Here is a 25,840-nt window from a genome sequence, read left to right as displayed (position 1 = left end):
CACAATTGAGATTGCTCCTTCACGGAAGTTTGCAGGCTCTTTACATGATGCCGTGACCTTGCTGTGACCCTCCTGCACTAAATGCCCTTTGTTCCGTTTTTAAATAGATCGCAGATAATGAACTGTCAAATTACCCCACTGTGTTCCGCTTCAGTTCCCTCCCGTACAAAGAGTTAAAGCGGCAAGAAGGGGAGCGAGATCACTGAAAGAGAATGGAGGACTCAGATACGGGGAGAAGGGCAGGCAGGGGGGAGGAAGCGCATGTAAAGAGAGTCAGTGGTGCTCCTGCATTTAAAACGGAAGCAGAAAGACCCGTTTTAAATACAGGATTTTAGGCTGGTGTAAAAATGCCCTAAGGCTTGAATGAGGATGAAGGTTTTTTTTTAAATCACATTATGTATGTTAATCAGTTTACCAATGCCAGGATGTGTCTGTTTTAACCAACAACGGATTTATGATTGACCACTGTTAATAATATAATTCTCACTGTCTATACTTCCTGCATTTAATTTCCCCTCTGACGCCACTCCCCAGGTGTGTGTATATATACCTGTAATTCAGGACAACACTCCATGCATCGGATGAAGTAGACAACATCTAGGAATGCTTATGCCATAATCAGTATGTGAGTCTTTAAGGTGCCACAAGACTGATGCATCAGACTGGCCCAGCTACTCCCACCCCCCACCCTGGGCGATGGAAATTAAAGGAGAATGTAGTGTCCAAGGGTGAGATGCCAGCTGATTGGCAGAGAGAGAGACTGGTGGGAGGGGACCGTGGGCTGATAAGAGCTAGACTCAGAAGTGCCAAAGGTTGGTGTGGAGAGGAGCGTGTGCTAAAGACTTGGAAGGCTGAAAGAGCCATGGCAGCCCTGAGAGGAGCCCAGTCTTTCGGTTGTCTCTGCCTCCTCTTGGCCTTAGTGGGGCTGGCTCCACCCAGTGCTGCCCAGTTGTGGTGGCCTTTTGGTGACTCCAAGGACACCAAGACTACAACTGTTGAGATGCCCACTACCCCCGAAGGTGAGTGTAAAAGCTGTCATGAGCCATCTCTCCTCTCCCTCCCCCGTTGCCCTCTTATGGGGGAAAGTGTTGGAGAGTAGGAGAAACCAGGAGGCTTCATCTAAAAGGGGAGGGGTGGTGACCACTATTTGGCATGGAGGAGGGCTTGGAGCCAGGTGGGGTTCCTGGGTTGTAAGCATTGCCAGGGGGGTATATGGGACGTAGTTTGGAGCAGAAAGCAGTGGGAGCTAGGCTGCCTGGGATCAGGTGGCCACTTCTGTCTGCACCTGCCAGGGCTCCAGAATCTCATCTAGCTGTGTGAGGGGCAGGATTTCAACAGGGGCTGCTTTTCTCTGCGTGAAAATGCAGTGATCCACTTAGCTCTTTCCTCTTAAAGTTCCACATCATGGCATCTGTGCGTGGCAGAAAGTTACATCTGGTGAATTGCTGCCTGATGTGGGGGGCTCGCCAGGGGAAACTGGGGAGAGCCAGGATGGCGTGTAGTGTGCTGGACAGTGTAACCTACCTTGCAGGGTTGTTGTGAGTCTTGCCCTGAGCTCCAAGGGGGAAGGAAATAAATACAAAAAGAGAGAATCCTAACTGAGGTCCTTCTCTCCACTGCTCTGGGGAAATCGTGTAGGGAATGGAGCAATTTATTTCATATTGTGGATGCTCTGATGTGGTAATAGCCCAGTTTGCCTTCCCAGATGTGGAAGCTGATGTCGTGCAACCCTCTGAAAAGATGGTCCTGAGCACACCCTCCCTTTGGAGTACACTGGACACATTTACAGAGGAGATGGCCACATCTGAGAGAACAACAGCCCTGGTGAGCAGTTGCCAAGTGGTGGCTGGGTGGGTGGGCCAGCTGTGCATGGTGAATTGTGTGGCAACTGGGTATAGTCATCGAGTTGGGGTGAGCAGTTCATCTAGGCCACCCCCCTGCTCAGTGCAGGGAGTAAGCTGACATCCTTTTTTACTAGCTTACATGCAGCGTGACAAGCAGATATTCGACAGTCAATGCATTCCCCATTGCTATATTTGTATACAGTGGGAAGCTTTACCTGCTCAATGTCTGACTTCCCCAGACCCGCTAAAAGCAAGGGAGCTTCTCCAAAAAGAAATAAAAGTGGAAAAATATACCTGTGACGGATATGTAAACCTATTACAGCAAGGGGAAAGCACAGCTGCCAAAGAGGGAATGTTTGGGTAACTGGGTGCAGACTGGGCACAGGAGCGATAATACCTGGCATTTATACGGCACGTCTTGGGTGTTCATAGCCTTTCCCATTATTGCAGTAATCTTTAGCAGCTCTGTAAATTAAGCCATTAGTATCATCATCCCCATATTTCTGGTTGGAGAAAGAGAGGGCCGAGGCCACCTTGTAAGTTCGTGGATGGGGTGAGATTTGAACCCATGATTTCCAAGTTAATAGCCTCCTTGCTGCACTAGGTACAGATAACGTGCCTGAGCACACGTGCCGAAATGGTCTCTTTTTGAAACTGAATGTGAATTCACAAGTGAGTGGGTGGGAGCAAGAACAGAACTGTACGCAAGAGGGGGCAAGTGAGTGAGCATCTCGAATGTGCCCCAGCCTTCAAAAACGCATACACAAGACTGCAGCCTTTTACTCAAAGAACAATCCAGAATCAGGGCCGCTCCCTAGTGTTGCATTTTCAGACATTCATCTAAGAATTTCCCTGGTGCAATATTAAATGCTTGATGAGGAGGAGGATAAGATTTCACGCTTCCCCTGCAGGAATGGGAGAAAAGGTGTGTGTTCTTGTGTGTGTGTTGTGGAGGAGGAGGAGGAGCGGCAATCCAACTTTCTACTAGTCTTTCACTCCCTGGGCAAAAATGTGTTTTAAACTGAATTAACACTATTCCATGTTAAGTAACCTGGAATTTGCGTGTGTGTGTGTGTGAACCGGTCGGTGGCTTTCAGCACATGGAGGGAGCGTGGAGAGGTTGTATACAAACGTTCACACCCTTGTACTCTGCAATAATTAACCCGGAAGAACGGTCACCTCCACATCCCAGTCAGTTATAAAGCTTAAGGGAATCTCCTGGCTGTGAACTGTTATGGGAATTCCACAACCTAATCGACATTACTTGACCTCGAGCGCGCAGCCCTTGTGGTACACGGGAGCTGCCTTATGCTGAGTACAGACGATGGCTCCACCTCACTCAGTCTTGTCTACACCGGAGCTAGACAGTGTGGCACCCGCCGGCTCCCGTGTGCCTCTGGACACCTTTCCTGCCCCTGCCCCAGGTGCCCTACACCTCTGGCTATTTATTTATTTATTTAAATAAATCTCACCAGCAGCTGCACTGGCTTCAGCGCAAAGTGAGGGCTTCCCGCTGCTGCCATCTTCATTTCCCTTCATTTCTGGGCTTCGCGTGGGGCTCAGAGACATTCTTGGAAACAAAGATGGTACTTGCCCAGCCACCAAGTAAAAGAAGCAGAGAAAGAAAAGGGGCTCTTCGATCAGCTGGCAGTGGGGGAGCTAAAGAGAGCCGGGGGGGGGAGGGAGCTAGGAAGGGCAGCAGGATGCCAGCAGGAGCTGGGGGAACCAGCTGGGGACAACCTGGGGGGTTGGGGAGTGTTGTGTCCTTGTATGTCTGAATGGATGGAGGCTGCATGTATGAGAGAAAGAGAGGGAGAGAGATTTTGGAAGGATTTTGGAGGGAACCTGAAAAAGCACGAGTGTGGCTTGTCTTGTGTTTGCAGTGAGGAGGAGAAGGGAGGGACAGATACATGCATATATACATGCATACATGCATGCATGACAGGTGTGTGTGTGTGTGTGTGTGTGTGTGTGAAAGAGAGAGAGAAAGAGAGAGAGAGAGAGAGAGAGAGAGAATGGATGTAGGATATAGGCTGCCTGGAGCATGGTGCGTGTGTGTGTGTGTGTGTGTGTGTGTGTAAGAGAGAGTGTGTGTGCATCTATGGGTGACGAGGGGGGGAGAGAATGAGTATGTGAGAGAAAAATAGATGAGGAGAATGAGTTGGCTGACAGAGGGGAAGGGGGAAAAGAAATTTTCCTTCTGTGAAATAGGTTTCTGTTGGGGCTAGAAACTGTGGGTTCAATGGAGTTGTTTGTTTAGCGTCTTGGGGCTCAGCCTCCACCACTGCCTTGTACTCAGTCTTTGGGGCAGGTTATTTGTCATTTGTGATTAGCCTCCCATGGCAGCCATTTTGTGGTGGTGCCCAGGACAGTTTCTCAAATTGTCAGATGGATCCACACACCCAAAAAGGTTGCCTACCCCTGGTCCACACTGGCTGGCAGCCGCTCCCTAAGGTTTTTTAGCTGGGTCTTTCCCAGCCAGACCTGTTGATGCTGGGGACTGAAGGGGGGATCGTGCCCTCTGCTACTGAACTATGCTTCCCTGCTTCTGGTACCCCCAGTGGGAGTGCTAAATATAAGCATATATGTTTCACACTTGTGATGGTTTGTAGCACATGCACAGGATCACATCATGTTGATCAGTTAGCCTTTAACCACCCTGCTGTATTCAGAGCCAAAGTTTTTAGAGAGAGGCATCTACCTGGTCACTGTTGGAAACACAGTGCTGAACTAGATGGACCTTTGGTCTGATCTAGCAAGGCAATAATTTTCTAATGGCAAACAAGTGGATTCCCCCCCCACACACACACACCCCAGTATGTGATTGTGAGTGAAGCAGGGATTGTAATCCACGATGGTTATTGTTGTGAACACAGAATCAGAAGCATGGTGGAGTATTCTATGTGCATTAAAGCAGAGAAGGGGTGGGTTTTTTGTGCACATTAAAGGGTGTGGTCTTCCGTACGTGACATACAAGTGTGCTTTGGGACCAAGGATTTGTGCTTCAGGAAATGACTTTACTAACGACGCAGAAAGCACAAAGTACTAACTATGCGGGAGAAAAATCACATCTGAAGCTGCCCTCAGAGCTGCATTCACTCTTTTCCTATTTAGGTGTACCATTTAAAAAAAAATCTTAGGTGTACCCCTAAACATATCAAGAGTGACTGCACAGCCATGCACTTATCAGGGAACTAGGATTGTCTGGCTGCAAGTCCCTGACAGGTGTACACAGTAGCAAACCTGAGTTTACTGTTGCATGATGTGTCAAACTGTGCTTAGCATGTGAGCAAAGGATTTATGCTTTGAGAAGGGAAACTTGGTGTGTGTGTGTGTGTGTGTGTGTGTCTGAGAGAGAGAGAGAGAGAGAGATGGCATCTGTATAATGTCGTTCAAATGCACACATTTTGAGCCATGGGCATTTGTGGTGTGTGTTTTGTTCATGCATACGGGTTGGGGCCAGGGTATGTTGTGGGTTGCTACACACAGGCAGGCGTGGCTAGTGTGTGATTTCTGGGTTGTAAGTGGTGGCACATGTGAACATAAGAACATCAGAAGAGCCATGCTGGATCAGACCAAGGGTCCGTTTAGTCCAGTATTCTGTTCACACATGTGTGTATGTGTTGCTGCGGGCATGCACAACCTCTGTTTACCACTTTCCTTGCATTACTTGCTCACTCTCCCACCCTGCAATTAATGCACCAGTTGTCCCACAGGTTCTTACCTTTCCCCCCAATGCCTCCACATGAAACACTTGTGGCAATACAGGCCAGGCAGCTGCTAATCGGAGCGCGCTCTTGATGTGGGAGATACAGGCCAAAGTCTCAAGGCCAGCTCCCCCACCCTGTGACAGACGCTCACTCACTCTTACCCTCTCCGCACCAGGTCTAACTGTCCTTTCCCTGCTACCTTATCAACAACCAAGGTCCTGTCAGACACAACAAATCCTTGGCTGCTGTGGCAGAGTGACCTGGACTTGTAGGCCAAGTCCCATTTCCCTCACAGGGCACATGGATCAGGAATTCAGTACATATACAGTAAGCGATCTTAACTTGCCAAAGGGAGATTGGCAGAAAGGGACCACCCCGAGTGGAAATGCTGAACAAGAATAGGGGCAGCCTGAACAGAAATATTAAGAAAGAGAGAAACAGATGTATCTATTAACATAGCATATCTAAAAATCCACAGATGTTCTCCATGGGTGGGGGGGGGACTGGAACAGATCTATAATGGCACCAGTTCAGAGACATGATGGGCTGTTTCACACTTGCATGTACACCACCTAATTTCTCTGTACTTAATTATTGTGCATGTGATAACTGGCAGCTGAATGTGTGATTGGACTCTCTAGAAAAGCACTGTGGGGGTGGGATGGTGGTAGAGCACACATTTTGCATATAGAAGGACTCGGGTTCAGTCTCCTGTTGCAGGGTCCCTGGTCCCTGGACTGGGAAAGACCCCTGCCTGGGACCTTGGAGACCCACTGCCTGTCAGACTAGACCATAATGGAATGAATTGGTGCTCTGATTCAGTTTCGTCTATTCAGAAGACAGATTCATATGCTCCTGTACAGCTGGGGCGATAAAATTTCAAGTAATAAACATGTGGGGAAGGGCCACAGCTCAGCGGGGTAGAGCACCTGCTTGGCATGCAGAAGGTCTCAGGTTTGATCCCAAGCATCTCCAGGTAGGGCGAAGAGAGAATCCTGCCTGAAACCCCGGGGAGCCATTGCTGCCCATCAGTGTCGACAATAATGGGCTGGGTGGACCCATGGTCTGCGCCAGTATAAGGCCGCTTCCTGTGTTCCTAAATATTTGAAGCTTCCTAAAGTTGTATCTGTGATGAACCATCAAATGATGAGCATACACATGTGAAGCAGCTCTCTATGGCTTTCAGATATGAACCCTGAAAAAAGTAACGCTAATTGTTCATTAAAAATGTAACAGTGAACGCTTCACTGTTCATAGGGGTGAACAGTATCCAAACAGTCCTGCAAAGGATCCTGATACTTAATACATAATAAGGACTCACTAACTCATGTTTGTCCAAGAGGTCATAATATAAACAAAGAACTGGATTCAAGTGCTAGGTGAGAGCAGGGACAGCAAGATGGCTAAGATTCAGCTAAAAGTCACGGTGTCCATGGTTCATATCTCACTTCTGCCATGAACTTGCTTTGGCAAACCCTCTTTTCAGATTCAGCTCTCTCTCCTCCCTGCAATATCAGGATAATAATGCGTTACTTTACATCACTGTTTAAAGGATTATTTGCAACAAGGTAATGTATGTGAACCATTGAATGCTCTAAGGTGTTATATGCGGGTTTTTAATTTTATGTATTAAATGAACACTTTCAAAACAAGAGGATTAAGATTTCTCACTTACGGATAGAAAGTGGATTAGTAGTCGGACAAAATGCAAAACACAAGTGTGGCGGGCTAGTGGTGGACGTTCCTCCAGTTACAGTGGCAAAAAAAGAACACAGGCTTTCTGACATGAAATGTGAACTTGGTATAAAGACAGACTCAACAGTTTGCTTGTGGTGTAAGTGGTTTGAACCACGCTTGCTGCATTCTGAGACTTTTTTTTAAGGGCAGAGAGTGTGTGTTCAATCGACTTCCACCACACTTAAATTGTTTTGCTTGTCTTCACTCTTTCGTTCCTTGGGGCCACTGTATAACTGGAGGAATATGTTCTTTTTAAGAGCCTTTGTGTCGTCTAGTGTCTTGTTTATTAAGTCGATTTTCATCCACGTATAAAATCTTCATTCTGTTCTTTTGAAGTGTTCATAGAGCAGTTAGAGGCAGTTCCTAATTTGATCTAGAACCTGCAATATCATAATTCATTTTGAGATTGCTTGACAAATGTGAATGGTTATTCTTTGTTTCTGTCAAGATTCCATATCCCTGCAACATTTCACAGAGGAAAGTAAGACATTATTGTATATCAGTGATGTCCCTGTTTTTGCACCAGTGATCACTGCCAAAGGCAGCGTTTCTTTGGTTGAAGCTATACAAGAAAAAACGCAATTGCGCTGTAATACGTTATCAAGTGCTTGAAATGAAGCTCGCCGACTGAGCAGGTGAAATCTTAGTGTCACAGTCTTACTGTTGTAACAGTGCTCTCTAGGTGTAGGTATTGGGGTAGATCAGTGGTCCCCCAACCTTTTTGGATCCGTAGACACATTTGGGAATTTGAGAATCTGCTGTGGGCACCACCACAAAATGGCTTCCACAGAAGACTAGCCATTATACTAGTCTTATAATGGCTGCTGTGGGGGGCTGGCTAGTCAAAAATGAGCTAAAGATGTGGCGGGGAGAGAAATAGTGAGGTTAGAGGCTGGGAGGAGGGGAGAGAAAGAACAAGGCTAGAGGCTAGAAAGGGAGAAAAAGAAAACTAGCCTAACATTTTGTTGTTGTTGTTGTTCAGTCGTGTCCGACTCTTCGTGACCCCATGGACCATAGCACGCCAGGCCTTCCTGTCCTAGCCTAACATTTTACAAGGTTTTTATTCTTTACCAAAAAACTCTTCTTGAAGGGATCGGGAGTGGCCCCTGGGATATATGTTCAAATACTTTGAATATGTTCAATTACTTTAAGTGTGGGTTTCACTGGCAATTATCCAGGGTTAACAAGAGACACTGACCTGGCTTGCGCAACATGATGGCCCATCGTGGATTAACTTATCCTTGAAGAGCTGCAGCATGTGCCCCCCTGCTGGGGGTTGTCATGTGGACCTGGCCAGCAGGGGTTATTTGAGGGTTATTTTAAAAATAAATAAATGAAGCTCTACCTGTATTCTTGTGGTAGAAAACACACCACTATTCAGACCTAGCAAAATATATAGCTTTCCTCTCTCCCCACTACACGGAGATTAATATGCAAAATGGCTCTGAGCTGGTCCCCCTCCCGACACCAATATAAAATGGTGTCAAATGGCATCTGTATTATGTCAGGCTGGAGGGTGCTCATGATTTTCGTTTTTCTCCCAGGCCACCTCAGCAGCTGACAGGACAGAAGTGTCTCCTGACATTAGCTTTCCCGTTTCAATGGACTTTGAGGGCAGCTCTGACGGAGAAGAGCCTGAATTCCTACAGATCCAGGTAAGTGGGGAAGGCATTGCCAAGATGGCTGCTTGGCTCTCCTAAAGGTGCTTCCAGATGAGGCTTTTATTCTGCCATCGCCCTGCCTCATTCATGGAATTTTACAGGAGGTCCAGACGGCATCTTCTTCCATTTGTAGCCCTCCCATGTCTTCTCAACGCTCGTTCCAGCTTTCTTCTTACTAGAAAAAGTCCAGTAACGAGAGAAAGACAGAAAAGCTGCACGATGCCTTTTGACTGCTAGCACAAGGTGCTGTCTATCTGAAAGTACCCTCAGTCTTTATTTGGCTGTTTTGTTCTCCCCCGACTCTGGGGGTGGGGTGGGGGATGGTTCTTTAAAAAAAAAAGGACTTCTGCAAACCTTGGTGTTCCCCTGAACTGATACCTCTGTCTTGTTTGCTGATGGAGTTGTTTCGGCTATATAAGAATAAGCACCCAGCAAACTGAGTTTGCTTTTAATGTAGAGGGAATTATAATAACTACTCATTTCCTCACATTCTCTACAGTTGTGTTTAACAGTTGTCAAAGTTGCCATTATGCAATGTGGATAATAACAATTAAAAATTAAAGCATGAATGAATCATTTGTTCTGCAAAGAGGAAACACGTTAGGGGATTTCTACACCAGCCTAAAATCCTGCATTTATAACGGGGCTTTCCGCTTCCATTTTAAATGCAGGATGACCACTGATTCCCTTTACACATGCTTCCTTCTCTGTAGATGGCCATTCCCATCGTGCTATGCTTCCGTGAAGAGGCATTACACACGCTCCAGGTTCAGCGATGCTTGCTCCTGGGTTCCTGCCTCTTTCCCTCCCTTTGCACGTTACTGGTGGATGGGGACTGACACGCGGACGGCCCCCTCACCGATCTCCCCGGGCCCCGCCTCCCTCTTCCATGCTTTTGGCCAGTCCCTGCCGCTCAGCCCTTCTGCTGCTCCTCCGCTCTGCCGCCCCCCCCTCGCTGCTGCTCTGCCGCTCTGTTTTGAACAGGCACGCTGAAAATGGCAAGGAGCCAAAATGGCGCAGGAGCGGGAAGGCTGAACGCCCATCAGACCTTGGTCACCACCTTCGACTTCGTGACCACGGCCCCAACAACCGCACTCAGTGCTTCATTCACGCTTGGGGAGAAATACACGGGGAGGACATGGCGCTCCATTTGCACATATCTGGAAAAATACCCCATTTTTTCCATTTGAGGAAAACACGGGATAGGTGGGAGGAAATAGTGGAATAATGACTGGACAACGACAGCGTCATGTAATGGACCCGCACAATTCAGTGAGTGAGCAACCATGAACGCGCAAGAAACATGAGGTGTGGAGATCCTCTTAGTAAAGCCCAGCCCCAGCAATTTGTAAGTAAAAGGCTGATTCATATATTTGGAGTAAAGGAAATAACAAACTAACTAAAGGACCAGCAGCCTTTTGAAAGCAGACAGATGTGTGCACTTTGCAGCTACTGGGTCTTCCTAGTAAGAAGATACCTGGTCTTAGCTGGTGCCTTTGAAAAGATGATTTCCTAACTCTTGTTATCTTGTCTACCAGGTCACCTCAACAAAACACCCGAAGCCATCAGATCACCAGCCTACAATCAGGGGTGACCCTATGACAAAACAGGTATGTTGGGGTTTAGCTACGAAGCAACTGATACCACTTTGAAAGAAAGGTGCAAGGAGGAAACAATGAAAGGAACAGTTCAGGGAAAGCAGGACCTTTGTTCAGTGGGCTTTCCTTCTAAGTGAAAATATATTGGGATCTTGCCTGTGGGGATGGGTTTTGTTGGATTGTTATGGTAAATCTAGCACTATATTAAATGGCATCTGGAACTACTGTTTTAATTCTGCTTCAAGTTGCTTGAAGAAGAGCAATGCCTCAGCGGCATTATCACCCAAGTGTGGCGTCCCAAGGATTAAACTACAGCCTAAGTAAACATTCAGATCTATGCTATAAACTTGTATCAGCTATGTAATGGTACTACAACCCGGGACCGTTTCCTTGCGAAGCATTTGCTCTAACCCTGAACTCTGCCGCTTCTCTAGGTGGTTCACTTAATGACAATTAATGACAATTAGAGCAATTTAAATATGTAGTATGGATATGTCCAAAGTGGTTATTCTGGAAAAACAAACAGTCACATAGATGATTTAATTCAGTCAGAAACCTTTGCTTGTTCTTTTCACTCCGTTAGAAAGCACCTTTCTTTAACTTTCCCAGAGAGTTTTCTAACTCCTCCTCCTCCTTTCTTCATGTTTCAGACAAAAGGGGAGATGCAAAGATCACTCTCGCCTCCAGTGACCACAGAGGAAGACCACCAGAGGACTAAAGTGAGTCACCGGAGGGCTCCAGCCTTCCTAATTGGAGAACCCACGCCACATAGTTACAAGGCAGCACCAGTGAGGTTCATCTCATCTTGGCAGTTCTGAATCCTCCAGGAGTGATTCTCCCAATGAGACGCTCCCGCTGAGATTGGCACTGCTATAGCTATGTTTTGCCTGCCCTTCTTTGAAAGACTTTAGGGCCTCCATGGAGAGTTAGGACCGTATGCAGAAAGATGTACTGCCCCTGGCTGCTAGGAAGGCCCCTCCACCCACATTGGACTGTGGTTTCTGAGCCACTGACAGACACTGCTTCTTGCTTTTCTACACTTTCTCTTTACAAAACAAAGTTCTGTGTTTTCAGGATCCTGAAAGTTATTCTATCGGTGGTTAATTCCAAAAACAACCCAAACCCCTAAGTGCCAGCCGTGACCTCTGACCTAAACCCCCTTCGCCTCACTCAGTCCCAGAGGTATGAGTAATTACCTTGATGGGCTGTTTCACACATTCATTGCAAGTACACTTGAAACGTGTGAAATATTTTGTATGTAATGTTTGCATGCAGCCACCATATGTTTGCAATGCATACTTCCTGGCAAGTACATATGGATATTTTACAGGGCTGTGATTGGGTGTAGCTCCCTATCGAGTGTATCTTTGGTGGGGTAAAGCCACCTAATATGGCTCTTGGTCACTCAGTGGTGGTTGTTTAGGTTATTCAGGAATGTGCTGTTTTAGCTGCCCCTGGTCTGAGGTCTCCGTAAGATAAGGGTATCAAACCTCAGATGGACTGGAGGACCAGTAGATACCCAGTAGATAGCTAAGGACCTCTTCCTTTTCAATGAAAAAAACACCAGACCAGCAGACACAACTAATTCCACCTGAATTCAACACCAAGCCATTAATCCCTGCGCAATGAGACAATAAAGTTAGAAACTGTTCCTGCAGCTCTGGTAAGTTTATCTATTCACAGACAATTATTGCATGAATATGACAAAGGTGATGTGTGCACATGTTATTGGTGCTGTTGTGTCCCAGCAACAAGTATTTCCACCCCACAAAAAGAGTTAGCAATCATGACCACCAATGGCTGTGGCTGTAACTGTGACATTTAGTAGCCAGTAAGGGCAAGTCAGGTCTTTGCCCTGTGAAAAACATCTGGTGCTTAGCCCTGAAGCCACAGAGGAAGCCGTCTTATACTGTGTACAATCATTGATCCATCCAGCTCATTATTGTCTAAACACTGACTGACAGTGGCTCTCCAGGGTTTCACGCTCTCCCACCCCCGCCTGGAGAACCTGGGACCGTTTCCTTGCGAAGCATTTGCTCTAACCCTGAGCTCTGCCGCTTCTCTAGGTGGTTCACTTATTTGTGGTAAGGATGCTACAGGATCTACCGGGGGACCCCCGAGGAGTCTGATATGGCCTGGGAGGGGCTTGGGTTTGACACCTCTACCCTGGGGTATGTCCTCAGTTCTCACTTGGTTGATTTTTTAAAAAGAATGGTTTGGGTTTTGGCAGGTGATAACTGAGAAAGAGACCGCATCTACTCCCTCTCCCAAGACAGCTGCTGCCTCCGTTCTCTGGGTAAAGAGGAAAAGAGGATGAGGGACATTTCTGCCAAGTGCCTGAGAAAGCTTTTCTGCAAGTCTTCTGCCCATCCCATCAAGCCACCCCCTGGCACGCCTCCCACCAGCTGCTACCAATTGCATTCGCCTCCCATTTCCTCTTTGCTAGACCTTTCCACGGTCCCTGCCCATCCGTGGACTTGCCCTCCCCTTCCCTGAGAATCTACAGTTCTCCAGACTTTTCTTCGCCTCCTCTTGGAGCTGCCGTTTTGAAAGCAGACAGATGTGTGCATTGTAAAGCTGGTGGGTCTTCCTCCACCATAAGAAGATACCATACCTGCACTTGAGTTGGATGTGGGGCTGCTCTATGGCTGAAGGAAGAGACCTGGTCTTAGTCAGTGCCTTAGCAAAGACCATTTCCTAACTGTTGTCATCTTGTCTCCCAGGACACCTCAAAACGCTTGATGCCATCTGTTCACCAGCCCACAATTACGGGGGACTCTGTGGAAAAACAGGTATGTCGCGGGTTGGTTATTAAGCGTGTGTAGAGCAATGCTTTCATAGCTCAGGGTCATTCACTCAAAAAGAGCGCTGTGGATGGGAAAGGTGGCAGCGGAGGAATTTGCTGGCCTTGGTATTCAGGCATGTTGCATGGAAGGAGACAATTCATAAGGTAACCTGGCTCCAGAACATTTAGGGCTAGAAAGGTCAACACGAGCACTTTCTGTTGAGCCCAGAAATAAAGTAGTAGCTAGTGAAGATGGCTTAAAATAGGAATAACATGGTTTGACCTGCTGACCTCAGATTGGAATCTGTTAGTTGCACATTTAACAAGTTGCCGTTTCTGAATCATCTTCAGAGACAGCCTCTACATAAAGCACATCACAGCAATCCAATGTAGATGTGATTAAGGTCTTCTCTACATGAAGCTAAAAATCCTGCAACTTTACCTGGGCTTCTGCTTCTGGATTCCTTGCGGGATTACGCTTAGTGCCTTTCTACGTGGTTTTCTCCTTCTTTTTTCTTTCTGGGCAAGTTCTATATGTTTCTTTATAAAGCCACTAGATGGTGCTATGATATTGCTATGATAAAGTGCCATTTCCTCAGTACACGATAGATTTACCACGGTTCATAGTGGGAGGAGGGAAAATGCCGGACTTCCGTCGTTATGAAAAAGCTGCAGTAAAAGTTGCAAAGAGCGGGAGGTGCCCTGGAGGACAACATCGACTATAAGACCCATGCACTTCTGTGAGTGACCAATCATGAGCACACGATAAATGCCTCATGTAGAAATGTCCCAGGGCATAGAATCTGCTATAGATGCTGGTGGTCAGATCTGATTTTTCAAGGAAAGGCTTCATGCCAACTGAAGCAGGTAAAAGGCACAGGCCTGCAGCAAGAGAGTAGCCTCTTCCCTCTGCCGGGGCTTGCTCCCCTTCCCTTCCTCCCTCACATGTTCAGTGAAGTGCAATGGAGGACTTGCTTATGAGTAGACGTTCATGACAAACCCCACATACACACGTATTTATGAGGCGGGCAGGCAGGCAGGAAGCCGCCGCTGCCCAGAGACTAAGCAGAATGAGCAGGAGTGCAAGAGGTGCTGAGAGCAGAGGGTGTGGAGCCGGCGAGGAGGCAGAGCGACTAGCACGTTGTCTTTGATGTATATTAACTACGCCCCCCTCCCCGCCCCGGGCTCAATGGAGTGCTTCTGAGTACAGGTTCATGAAAATCATCCGCCCTTTCTTAGCTACGCAGCTTCAAATCAACAGGCGTCCACCGTTTCTTAGCTGTGCTCCTTTGTAGCTGCACAGTTTCAAAACAGCAGGACTGGCTCCCCTCCCCACTCCCGCCCTCAATCAATATTCAAAGTGAGAGGCAGTGACTGAGCCCACTTTCGCAACTGCGCAGTTTCAAAGCAGCAGGTCTGCTCCTGTGCTCAGCAAAGTGGAACTGAGGGCAATGGGTTACTTCCAGGTAGACTTGTGTACCCCTCTGCTCTCCTCACGCAACTTTCCCTTCTGCTAATCAGCGCCGCTTCCACCAGCCCGCGCCAAAGCCAGCTGAGGTCACACGGACTCCTGAACGGCACCGAAGCCTCTGTGATGGGGAAAACTGACAGAAAATGAGTTTGAAAAAACCTGGTTTTAGGGCAAGAAATGCTGGGCTAGCTATGGAGAGCAACATGTACCATCTGACATGATCAACTTGGAGGTGGAGTAGAACCGGAGTAAAAGGCCTGTGTAGATGGGCCCAGAACTACAGTTCCAATGATTCCCTGTGGAGAGGGAATTAATGACAATTAGAGCAATTTAAATATGTAGTATGGATATGTCCAAAGTGGTTATTCTGGAAAAACAAACAGTCACATAGATGATTTAATTCAGTCAGAAACCTTTGCTTGTTCTTTTCACTCCGTTAGAAAGCACCTTTCTTTAACTTTCCCAGAGAGTTTTCTAACTCCTCCTCCTCCTTTCTTCATGTTTCAGACAAAAGGGGAGATGCAAAGATCACTCTCGCCTCCAGTGACCACAGAGGAAGACCACCAGAGGACTAAAGTGAGTCACCGGAGGGCTCCAGCCTTCCTAATTGGAGAACCCACGCCACATAGTTACAAGGCAGCACCAGTGAGGTTCATCTCATCTTGGCGGTTCTGAATCCTCCAGGAGTGATTCTCCCAATGAGACGCTCCCGCTGAGATTGGCACTGCTATAGCTATGTTTTGCCTGCCCTTCTTTGAAAGACTTTAGGGCCTCCATGGAGAGTTAGGACCGTATGCAGAAAGATGTACTGCCCCTGGCTGCTAGGAAGGCCCCTCCACCCACATTGGACTGTGGTTTCTGAGCCACTGACAGACACTGCTTCTTGCTTTTCTACACTTTCTCTTTACAAAACAAAGTTCTGTGTTTTCAGGATCCTGAAAGTTATTCTATCGGTGGTTAATTCCAAAAACAACCCAAACCCCTAAGTGCCAGCCGTGACCTCTGACCTAAACCCCCTTCGCCTCACTCAGTCCCAGAGGTATGAGTAATTACCTTGATGGGCTGTTTCACACATTCATTGCAAGTACACTTGAAACGTGTGAAATATTTTGTATGTAATGTTTGCATGCAGCCACCATATGTTTGCAATGCATACTTCCTGGCAAGTACATATGGATATTTTACAGGGCTGTGATTGGGTGTAGCTCCCTATCGAGTGTATCTTTGGTGGGGTAAAGCCACCTAATATGGCTCTTGGTCACTCAGTGGTGGTTGTTTAGGTTATTCAGGAATGTGCTGTTTTAGCTGCCCCTGGTCTGAGGTCTCCGTAAGATAAGGGTATCAAACCTCAGATGGACTGGAGGACCAGTAGATACCCAGTAGATAGCTAAGGACCTCTTCCTTTTCAATGAAAAAAACACCAGACCAGCAGACACAACTAATTCCACCTGAATTCAACACCAAGCCATTAATCCCTGCGCAATGAGACAATAAAGTTAGAAACTGTTCCTGCAGCTCTGGTAAGTTTATCTATTCACAGACAATTATTGCATGAATATGACAAAGGTGATGTGTGCACATGTTATTGGTGCTGTTGTGTCCCAGCAACAAGTATTTCCACCCCACAAAAAGAGTTAGCAATCATGACCACCAATGGCTGTGGCTGTAACTGTGACATTTAGTAGCCAGTAAGGGCAAGTCAGGTCTTTGCCCTGTGAAAAACATCTGGTGCTTAGCCCTGAAGCCACAGAGGAAGCCGTCTTATACTGTGTACAATCATTGATCCATCCAGCTCATTATTGTCTAAACACTGACTGACAGTGGCTCTCCAGGGTTTCACGCTCTCCCACCCCCGCCTGGAGAACCCGGGACCGTTTCCTTGCCAAGCATTTGCTCTAACCCTGAGCTCTGCCGCTTCTCTAGGTGGTTCACTTATTTGTGGTAAGGATGCTACAGGATCTACCGGGGGACCCCCGAGGAGTCTGATATGGCCTGGGAGGGGCTTGGGTTTGACACCTCTACCCTGGGGTATGTCCTCAGTTCTCACTTGGTTGATTTTTTAAAAAGAATGGTTTGGGTTTTGGCAGGTGATAACTGAGAAAGAGACCGCATCTACTCCCTCTCCCAAGACAGCTGCTGCCTCCGTTCTCTGGGTAAAGAGGAAAAGAGGATGAGGGACATTTCTGCCAAGTGCCTGAGAAAGCTTTTCTGCAAGTCTTCTGCCCATCCCATCAAGCCACCCCCTGGCACGCCTCCCACCAGCTGCTACCAATTGCATTCGCCTCCCATTTCCTCTTTGCTAGACCTTTCCATGGTCCCTACCCCTCCGTGGACTTGCCCTCCCCTTCCCTGAGAATCTACGTCCCTCCAGACTTTTCTTCACCTCCTCTTGGAGCTGCCATTTTGAAAGCAGACAGATATGTGCATTGTAAAGCTGGTGGGTCTTCCTCCGCCATAAGAAGATACCATACCTGCACTTGAGTTGGGTGTGGGGCTGCTCTATGGCTGAAGGAAGAGACCTGGTCTTAGTCAGTGCCTTAGCAAAGACCATTTCCTAACTGTTGTCATCTTGTCTCCCAGGACACCTCAAAACGCTTGACGCCATCTGTTCACCAGCCCACAATTACGGGGGACTCTGTGGAAAAGCAGGTATGTTGCGGGTTGGTTATTAAGCGTGTGTAGAGCAATGCTTTCATAGCTCAGGGTCATTCACTCAAAAAGAACGCTGTGGATGGGAAAGGTGGCAGCGGAGGAATTTGCTGACCTTGGTATTCAGGCATGTTGCATGGAAGGAGACAATTTATAAGGCAACCTGGCTCCAGAACATTTAGGGCTAGAAAGGTCAACACAAGCACTTTCTGTTGAGCCCAGAAATAAAGTAGTAGCTAGTGAAGATGGCTTAAAATAGGAATAACATGGTTTGACCTGCTGACCTCAGATTGGAATCTGTCAGTTGCACATTGAACAAGGTGCCGTTTCTGGATCATCTTCAAAGACAGCCTCTACATAAAGCGCATCACAGCAATCCAGTGTAGATGTGATTAAGGTCTTCTCTACATGAAGCTAAAATCCTGCAACTTTACCTGGGCTTCTGCTTCTGGATTCCTTGCGGGATTACGCTTAGTGCCTTTCTACGTGGTTTTCTCCTTCTTTTTTCTTTCTGGGCAAGTTCTATATGTTTCTTTATAAAGCCACTAGATGGTGCTATGATATTGCTATGATAAAGTGCCATTTCCTCAGTACACGATAGATTTACCACGGTTCATAGTGGGAGGAGGGAAAATGCTGGACTTTCGTCATCATGAAAAAGCTGCAGTAAAAGTTGCAAAGAGTGGGAGGCGCCCTGGAGGATGACAATGTCATCTATAGGACCCGCGCGCTTCCATGAGTGACCAATCACGAGCACACAAGAAATGTATCATGTAGAAATGGCCTAGGGAATAGAATCTGCTATAGATGGTGGAGATGTGCTCTGATTTTTCAAGGAAAGGCTTCATGCCAACTGAAGCAGGTAAAAGGCAGAGGCCCGCAGCAAGAGAGTAGCCTCTTCCCTCTGGTTAGACCCGACTCAAGAACCATGGCCAAATGGGAGGTGCCCATGGTGCCGTCCTTTCCCATACAAATTGGCCTGAACTCTGGTGCTGCTGCTATTCTGTGTTTTAGTTGTCACACAGGACTGCTTTATTAATGCTTTTAATTTGGCTGAATAAATGGGGTGTGCATTGCAAAGCAAAAAACCTGCGAGAACCTCAAGGGGGTGGGGTTTCATATCCTCCCTCACTGTCAACAATATATGAGAGACGTGGCCCCTCACTAACCGCTTTTTCTGTCTCCCTTAGATGCATAATTTTTCACAGTGCGTTTGTCCAGCAATACCCGGCCCTCGTGGTCCAAAGGTGCGCATCAGTCTTGTGTGCTGTGTTAATAAAGAACCCAGGCCTGTTTGCAGGTCAAGCGGCATCTCGAGTACGACCAGATGAGGCCTTTATGGTGCCATTGTTCTGCCTCATTCATGGACGTTTATGTGTGTGTGTGCGGGGGGGGGGGGCAGTCCAGATATCAGTGTCTTCTACTCATGGATCTCCAGTGTTTTCCCATCGCTTTTGCTGTCTTTTGCTGTCTTTTTCCGTCTTTTTCTATCTTTTTCCATTGTTTTCTTTTTCTGTCTTTTTCCGTTATTTTCTGTCTTTTTCTTTTTCTGTAGTTTTCTGTCTTTTTCTTTTTCCATCTTTTCCGTCTTTTTCTTAATGCAGAAAATCCATTAAGGAGAAAACCACATCTATGCTATTAGGGTTGCTACCTGTGCCTTGAAAACAAGGGATCTAATTTTTATTTATTTATTTATTAAATTTATTAATCGCCCATCTGACTGGGCACCCAGCCACTCTGGGCGATGTACAACCCACCATAAAACAATTTAAAACAAAATTTTACCATAATTTTTTTTTTTTTTAAATACCCTAACCCACCCCAAATGCCTGCCTGAACAACCACATTTTTAATGCACGACGGAAGCTCATTAAAGAGGGGGCATGACGGAGTTCCCTAGGGAGGGAGGTCCACAGAGTGGGGGCCACCACAGAGAAGGCCCTCTCCCTCGTCCCCACCAGTCTAGCTGTCCTGGCTGATGGGACAGAGAGAAGGCCATCTGAGGCTGATCTTGTTAAGCAGCCTGTCTGGTGTTGCTGGAGGCGCTCCTTAAGATAGGCTGGGCCGGAACCATATAGGGTTTTAAAGGTCAAAACCAACACCTTGAATTTGGCCCGGAAAACAACTGGTAACCAGTGCAACTCCTTCAGCACTGGAGTGATGTGATCTCGCCGGCGGCTGCCTTTAATCAGGCGAGCCGCCGTGTTCTGTACCAGCTGCAGCTTCCGAACCGTCTTCAAGGGTAACCCCACGTAGAGCGCATTACAGTAGTCTAAACGAGAGGAGACCAGGGCATGTACTACCGATGGGAGCAGATGGTCGGGAAGGAAGGGGCGCAGCCGCCGTATCAGATGGAGTTGATACAGCACTGTCCGGCTCACAGCTGACACCTGAGCCTCCATGGACAGCTGGGAGTCCAAAATGACCCCCAGGCTGCGGACCTGGTCTTTCAAGGGTAGCCGTACCCCATTCAACACCAGGTCAACATCCCCCAGCCTCCTCTTGTCTCCCACCAAAAGTACCGCGGTCTTGTCAGGGTTCAGCTTCAGCTTATTCCTCCCCATCCAGCCACTCACCGTCTCCAGACATTTGGACAGGGATTCTACGGCCAACCTTGGTGAAGATTTGAATGAGAGGTAGAGCTGCGTGTCATCCGCATATTGATGACACTGCACCCCAAACCTCCTGATGATAGCCCCCAGGGGCTTCACATAGATGTTAAATAGCATCGGGGAGAGGATGGAACCCTGTGGTACCCCACAAGTAAGTGGCCACGGGTCCGAAACCTCCTCTCCCAGTACTACCCTCTGGTACCTGCCGGAGAGGAAGGACTGGAACCACCGCAATACAGTGTCTCCAATGCCCAACCCCTCCAGGCGGTCCAGGAGGATACCGTGGTCAATGGTATCAAAAGCTGCTGAGAGGTCGAGGAGAACAAGGAAGGAGCATTCACCCCTATCCAGAGCCCTCCTCATATCATCCACCAAGGCGACCAATGCCGTTTCTGTCCCATGCCCAGGCCTGAAGCCCGACTGAAATGGGTCTAGATAATCAGTTTCTTCCAAGTGTGCCTTCAACTGCACCGCCACCACCCGCTCAATCACCTTGCCCAAAAATGGCAGATTTGAGACTGGGCGAAAGTTGTTCAGAACTTGAGGATCCAAGGAGGGCTTCTTTAAGAGCGGTCTTATCACTGCCTCCTTGAGGGCTGATGGCATCACTCCCTCCTCAAGGGAGGCGTTCACCACCGCCTTGATCCCCTCACCCAGTCTCTCTCTGCAGCTCATAATGAGCCAAGATGGGCAAGGATCAAGTAAGCAGGTGGTCGGCCTTACAGATGAAAGCACCTTGTCCACTTCATCAGGAGGAAGAAGCTGGAACCGATCCCACAAAACCGGTTTGCCACAGGCCGCCTCTTGCTCGCTAACTGTATCCACAGTGTGCAGAGTAACACACCTAATCTGATCAATTTTATCTGCAAAGTGCCTTGCCAAAGCCTCACAGGAGGCCTTAGAATGCTCCAGTGGTTCTGGAGCCACAGGACCGACCAGGCTCCGGACCACTTGGAACAGCCTTCTGGGGCAGCACTCTGCAGACGGGATGGAGGCAGCATAATATTCCTTTTTTGCTGCCTTCACCGCCACGTGATAGGCTGAAGATACAGCTCTAGCCCGTGTCTGATCGTCTTTGGAATCTAAGAGTTGCAGGACAGTCAAGAATTCAATGGGTGTAGCTTTCCCCATCAGTGTATCTCCATCCTGAGAAGAGCTGTTGCTGTTGAATGACACTGACTGCCGTGGATCTGTGAAAGTTAATGGCACAAGAGTTTAGCCAGGAAAGCTCGCGGCCACTGAGGCTGCTAGAAGGCATCCAAAATAAACCCGCTCCCCTGTGTTAAGTCAAGAAGTATCTGATGTTGCATGGCAGCCTTCACCAACCTGGTGTCCTCCAGATGTGTTGGACTACAACCCCCATCACCCCCAGCCCATGCTGGCTGGGGATTTGGGGGGTTGTAAATAGGGATGTAGGGATTATGTGAAATCCACTCCGTCTGTGTTTCATGGATTGTCAGGCACCTCTTGCTCAGTCGTCTGTTCACAGACAGATTCATTTTTTTCCGTTATGCAGAAAAATATGCAAATAATTCCGTAGGAAGGTTCACAACAATTTGCATAATTTACCTTAGTATGTAACATTTTGCATATTGTCCCCTATTCCATTCAACTTTCCCCCACGCATATTTATGAGTCTCAGCAGAAACTTGTTATTTTCCTATGCATGAATATGCGTACATTTCAGGAAAGTAAAAAAAAAAAAAAGATCCGGAAGTCCACGGACTCCACACGCCCTGGGGAGGTTGGTCTGCAGCAAATTCCACAGGTTGGATTCTTAGAAATCCGGGCTCATTTTAGTCCATCTTGAATTTCTCCAGCACCCTTAGTTGTAGGACAACACATCTGGAGGAGACCAAGTCAGGGAAGGCAGTTGTATGGAATCTTTTACAAAGAGTCCACTGGAACCGAGTTTCAAAGACTGGCTCCTGACGGAATGAGTGTGGGCCCCATCTCCCACAACACATTAAGTTCCCCCAGAATGTATGTCGAGATTGCTCTCCCACTGGGTCTGTGCCATTCAAAACAGGGGCACCAAAAGGGGGCAATACATTGCAGGCGAGCGTTGGCTCCTGTCCAGGCATCTAAGCAAGCCCTGGTTTGCAAGACTCTTTCCTGTGGAGTTCTTAAAAGAAAAGGGAAGCATCCACACCAGGAGTGTGGAGCATGAGTCCATGACCCCCACTGTGGACATTGGTGCCTGAATCCACACCATGCTCCCAGTGGAACACTCCTTCAGAATTCTGACTGGAACCCAAAGCAGATTCGCCACCCCACTGCCATTGGAACCACCATCCTCCACTGCACACTCCTCATCACAAGTTCTTTTCTCTGACAGGGAGACAAGGGTGACCCGGGCCCTCCAGGGCAGAAAGGACTACCAGGAGAAACTGGCCAGCCCGGCCACCCTGGCAATCCAGGATCTCCTGGGCCTCCAGGACCTCCAGGCCTGTCCCTTCCAGGAACAGCAGACTGTGCTGATACCAAGGATGGAAGTGACGTCTCTGAAAAGGTGAGATTTGGGGTGCATCCCCTCCAGAGAGGCTGGGAATGTACTGAAATGCATGTTCAAGCCTTTTCCAGCAGTTCTGAAGTATCATCAGGTTCGTGGCCAGAGGCTTTCATACTTCCTTGACACACAGTCAAGAATTCAAATTCTGCTTCAAGCAAACTCCAAATGCAATCTATCTGGTTTGGGTTTTTTTTCCCAAAGGTTGTTCTGTTTTGTTTTGACTAAATCTTCTGAAATAACTTGCATTATTCTGAATGTTTGGACCAGCTTTTGCATGTCTTTCCCAGGCCTGTGTAACTTGTGAGCTACAAAATAACAGCAGCAGCAAACCATTGATGTATTGTGGCTCACCATGTGATTCAAGGAGGGAAACCCATCTGGTTTTGCAGTCCTAGACAGGGAGCAAGAACTTCCACACCTTACTGCCATGGTTCCTGCACATGCGTTCTCATAAGGAGCTTCCGCATCACAAATATTGCTAGTTTGGAAACTCTCCATAAGGTGGAGGGGGGAGCTGGAATTCACATGGCAAGCCAGCCAGGGCAAATGTTACAGCTGTGATGATGGAGAGGGAGCACACAGAAGCTTCTGTCCATGGGGTAAGGTTGCACTGGCCGTTATGGTCAGGCTGGTGTATATTCTGTACTAAAATTCTGCACCAAGGTAGCCCAAATTCTGCACTTAGAAGCTGAATTCTGCAACTGGTTTAATTTTAAGCCAGTTCTTGCATGCTTTATTCTGCTTCTGCTAGTCATGGGGTGGGGAAAGTGCTGAGGTTCTTCAACTTCGCCCAATATTATCTATACACTTCCAAGCCTATCTTTGTCATGTAATGAATGTAAAATGTTAGAATGGTTGCATTATTGAAATGAATTGTTTATTTGGGTTGATGTATTACATGTTGAGATGAATTGGTACTAGAATGTTGATTGTAATGATGTATTGATATATATGCTTGTGCTGAGAGCCGCTTTGGGCTCATTTATGTGGAAAAGCAGTATACAAATGAAAGCGGTGGTGGTGATCTTAGTCCAATTCTGTGTATATTGACTTGAAAGTAAAGTCCCATAAAGTTTAGTGAGACTTATTACCTTGTGAGTGTGCTTAGGACTGAAGTCTTAAGGACTAGAAACTTGGTTTTTTAGTAAAAGCTGGTACCATTTTCTGTGCTTATGTTGAACAGTTATAGAATTGACATGGTTCTGCTTCTATTTGCACTTTTGCAAAATCTGGGGAACGGGTGGCATTGGGATGGTGGCAGATAGAGGTATGAGTAAGGGAAAGGCCGTTGTGGATCATATAGGTGGGGGAATGCAACAGGGAGAGGCACCAGGACATGCAGAATGCAAAGACTCCTCCCTGAAATGCTGCACGCTAAGATGTTTCCTGTACATTTTCAAATGTATCTCTGGGTGCTAGAAACTTGGCTTCTTTAAAATAAAAGCCAAGGTTCTGCACTAGTGCTGTGCCGAAAATGTCTCCCACATTTTTTCTGACCATTCTCATTCAATTTGATAGAAAAGAAATTGCTTTCGAAAAGACAGTGGAAGGAGAAGAAATTTTGGAGAAATTCTCATGGGCTGGGTTTGGGGTTCTCGTGCTTACCTTACTTATGAGGTGGCTGAGGAGTATGCATGAGTGTCCTGTCTGTCATCGTACGATAATCTCTGTGGCAGCCTGTAGCCTCCTTGGCTTCCTGCACTTCAGTTAAAGCCATCATGAGGAAGACATCGTGAGGCAATTCGGGCTTTTTCAGTTCCGGAAGGGCAGGTGGCCTGGGAGGCTGCAGAGCCGTGGAAAGATGTGCAATAGAGAAAGAGAGAAAATACACACAGCACCCTCGGCCACCTTGCAGGGATTAGGTAAGCTCAAAAATACCACCAAAAGAAATTCAAAAATCTGCCTCAGAAAAGTGGAGGCCTTAACATAGTTGCTGCTGTTGCCACCTGCAGAAGCAGTGCAATAACCAAAAACCTCTTAGGAAAAAAGAAAGAAGCTGTGTTTACAGCCCCTGCCAATACTGAGCCCTATCTGTCAGAAACTGTTGGAGAATTTCTCCTCCCCTAGGAGAAATTTGGTGAAATGGTCCCCCTAATTTCTCTGCCAACAAATAGGCTGGAGAATTCTGAGCGGCCGTTTGTGCACAGCTCTATTCTGCACTACATCAAAATGCATTTACAACAAAGATGATCAGGGGACTGGAAACAAAGCCCTATGAAGAGAGACTGAAAGAACTGGGCCTGTTTAGCCTTGAGAAGAGGAGACTGAGGGGAGATAGGATGGCGCTCTTCAAGTCCTTGAAAGGCTGCCACAGAGAGGAAGGCCAGGATCTCTTCTCCATCATCCCAGAGCGCAGGACACAGAATAATGGGCTGAAGTGACAGGAAGCCAGATTCCGGCTGAACATCAGGAAAAAAAACTTCCTGACTGTTAGAGCGACAATGGAATCAATGACCTAGGGAGGCGGTGGGCTCTCCCACATTGGAGGCATTCAAGATGAGGCTGGACAGCCATCTGTCGGGGATGCTCTGACTTGGATTCCTGCATTGGGCAGGGGGTTGGACTTGATAGCCTTGTAGGCCCCTTCCAACCCTACTGTTCTGTGATTTTATGATTCTATGCCATACGCAAGGGGTCACCAAGCACCTTGTCCCTGCTTAGCACCTCTAGTCTTACACACACCATTCCTTGTCCTCGTTCTTCTCCACTCTACCTTGCTGTCCTGCCCATTGTCAGAGGCAGAATAATGGGGCTGGTGTTCCACTGGTTCCGTCTCTTCAAATCTCAGTAATCCGCTTGTGCCTCTCTTTGTATTTCTGCAACTTTTCTAGGGATGTGCCACCATTGAAGGACCCTCTGGACCACAGGGCTTGCCTGGCCACCCAGGCCCTCCTGGACCTCAAGGATACCCAGGGCCGGAAGGCCTCCAGGGACCCCCTGGCCATCCGGGGCAAGATGGTCAACAGGGTGTCCCAGGCCTCCCTGGTGCACCAGGCCAGCCTGGCCCGCCAGGATCCACAGGCCCTCCAGGTATTCCAGGGCCAGTGGGGGCAGAGGGGTCTCCAGGAGCCATGGGCCCCGAAGGACCTCCAGGGATTCCGGGCCACGTGGGATCACCGGGACCTCCAGGCTTTCCTGGGCAGGAAGGGCCTCCAGGACGAGAAGGGTCTCCGGGCAAGGACGGGGCAAAGGTAACCCATGCCAGAACTGAGCCTTAGGGAGAGATGGGTGGGGGAACAGGATGGTGGGGAGAGTGAAGGG

At 47.8% G+C, this 25,840-nt stretch overlaps 1 protein-coding gene across 16 annotated transcripts in view; it reads left to right on the top strand.

Moving 5' to 3' along the window:
* The window catches only part of LOC146341020 (uncharacterized), a 65,544-nt gene that overhangs the window by 14,888 nt on the left and 24,816 nt on the right, over positions 1–25,840 (top strand). For 7 of the 16 annotated variants that reach the window (XM_084804614.1, XM_084804618.1, XM_084804617.1 and 4 more), the window contains exons 2-11: positions 1,706–1,824; positions 8,836–8,946; positions 10,491–10,562; positions 11,201–11,269; positions 13,274–13,342; positions 15,314–15,382; positions 17,387–17,455; positions 18,646–18,702; positions 22,406–22,579; positions 25,411–25,770. In XM_084804614.1, the coding sequence (XP_084660740.1) occupies positions 1,706–1,824; positions 8,836–8,946; positions 10,491–10,562; positions 11,201–11,269; positions 13,274–13,342; positions 15,314–15,382; positions 17,387–17,455; positions 18,646–18,702; positions 22,406–22,579; positions 25,411–25,770 (1,169 nt within the window). Of the gene's footprint in view, positions 1–808; positions 1,020–1,705; positions 1,825–8,835; positions 8,947–10,490; positions 10,563–11,200; positions 11,270–13,273; positions 13,343–15,313; positions 15,383–17,386; positions 17,456–18,645; positions 18,703–22,405; positions 22,580–25,410; positions 25,771–25,840 lie in introns of those variants that run through there. The other 9 variants (XM_084804621.1, XM_084804620.1, XM_084804622.1 and 6 more) reach the window with 6 other exon arrangements.

Source organism: Heloderma suspectum, chromosome 6 (genome assembly GCF_057233095.1).
Source record: "Heloderma suspectum isolate Gila_16-S chromosome 6, 16-S_ref, whole genome shotgun sequence".
Lineage (NCBI taxonomy): Eukaryota > Metazoa > Chordata > Lepidosauria > Squamata > Helodermatidae > Heloderma > Heloderma suspectum.
Note: the sequence above shows the minus strand (reverse complement) of the source record. Positions and strands in the feature narration are given on the sequence as shown.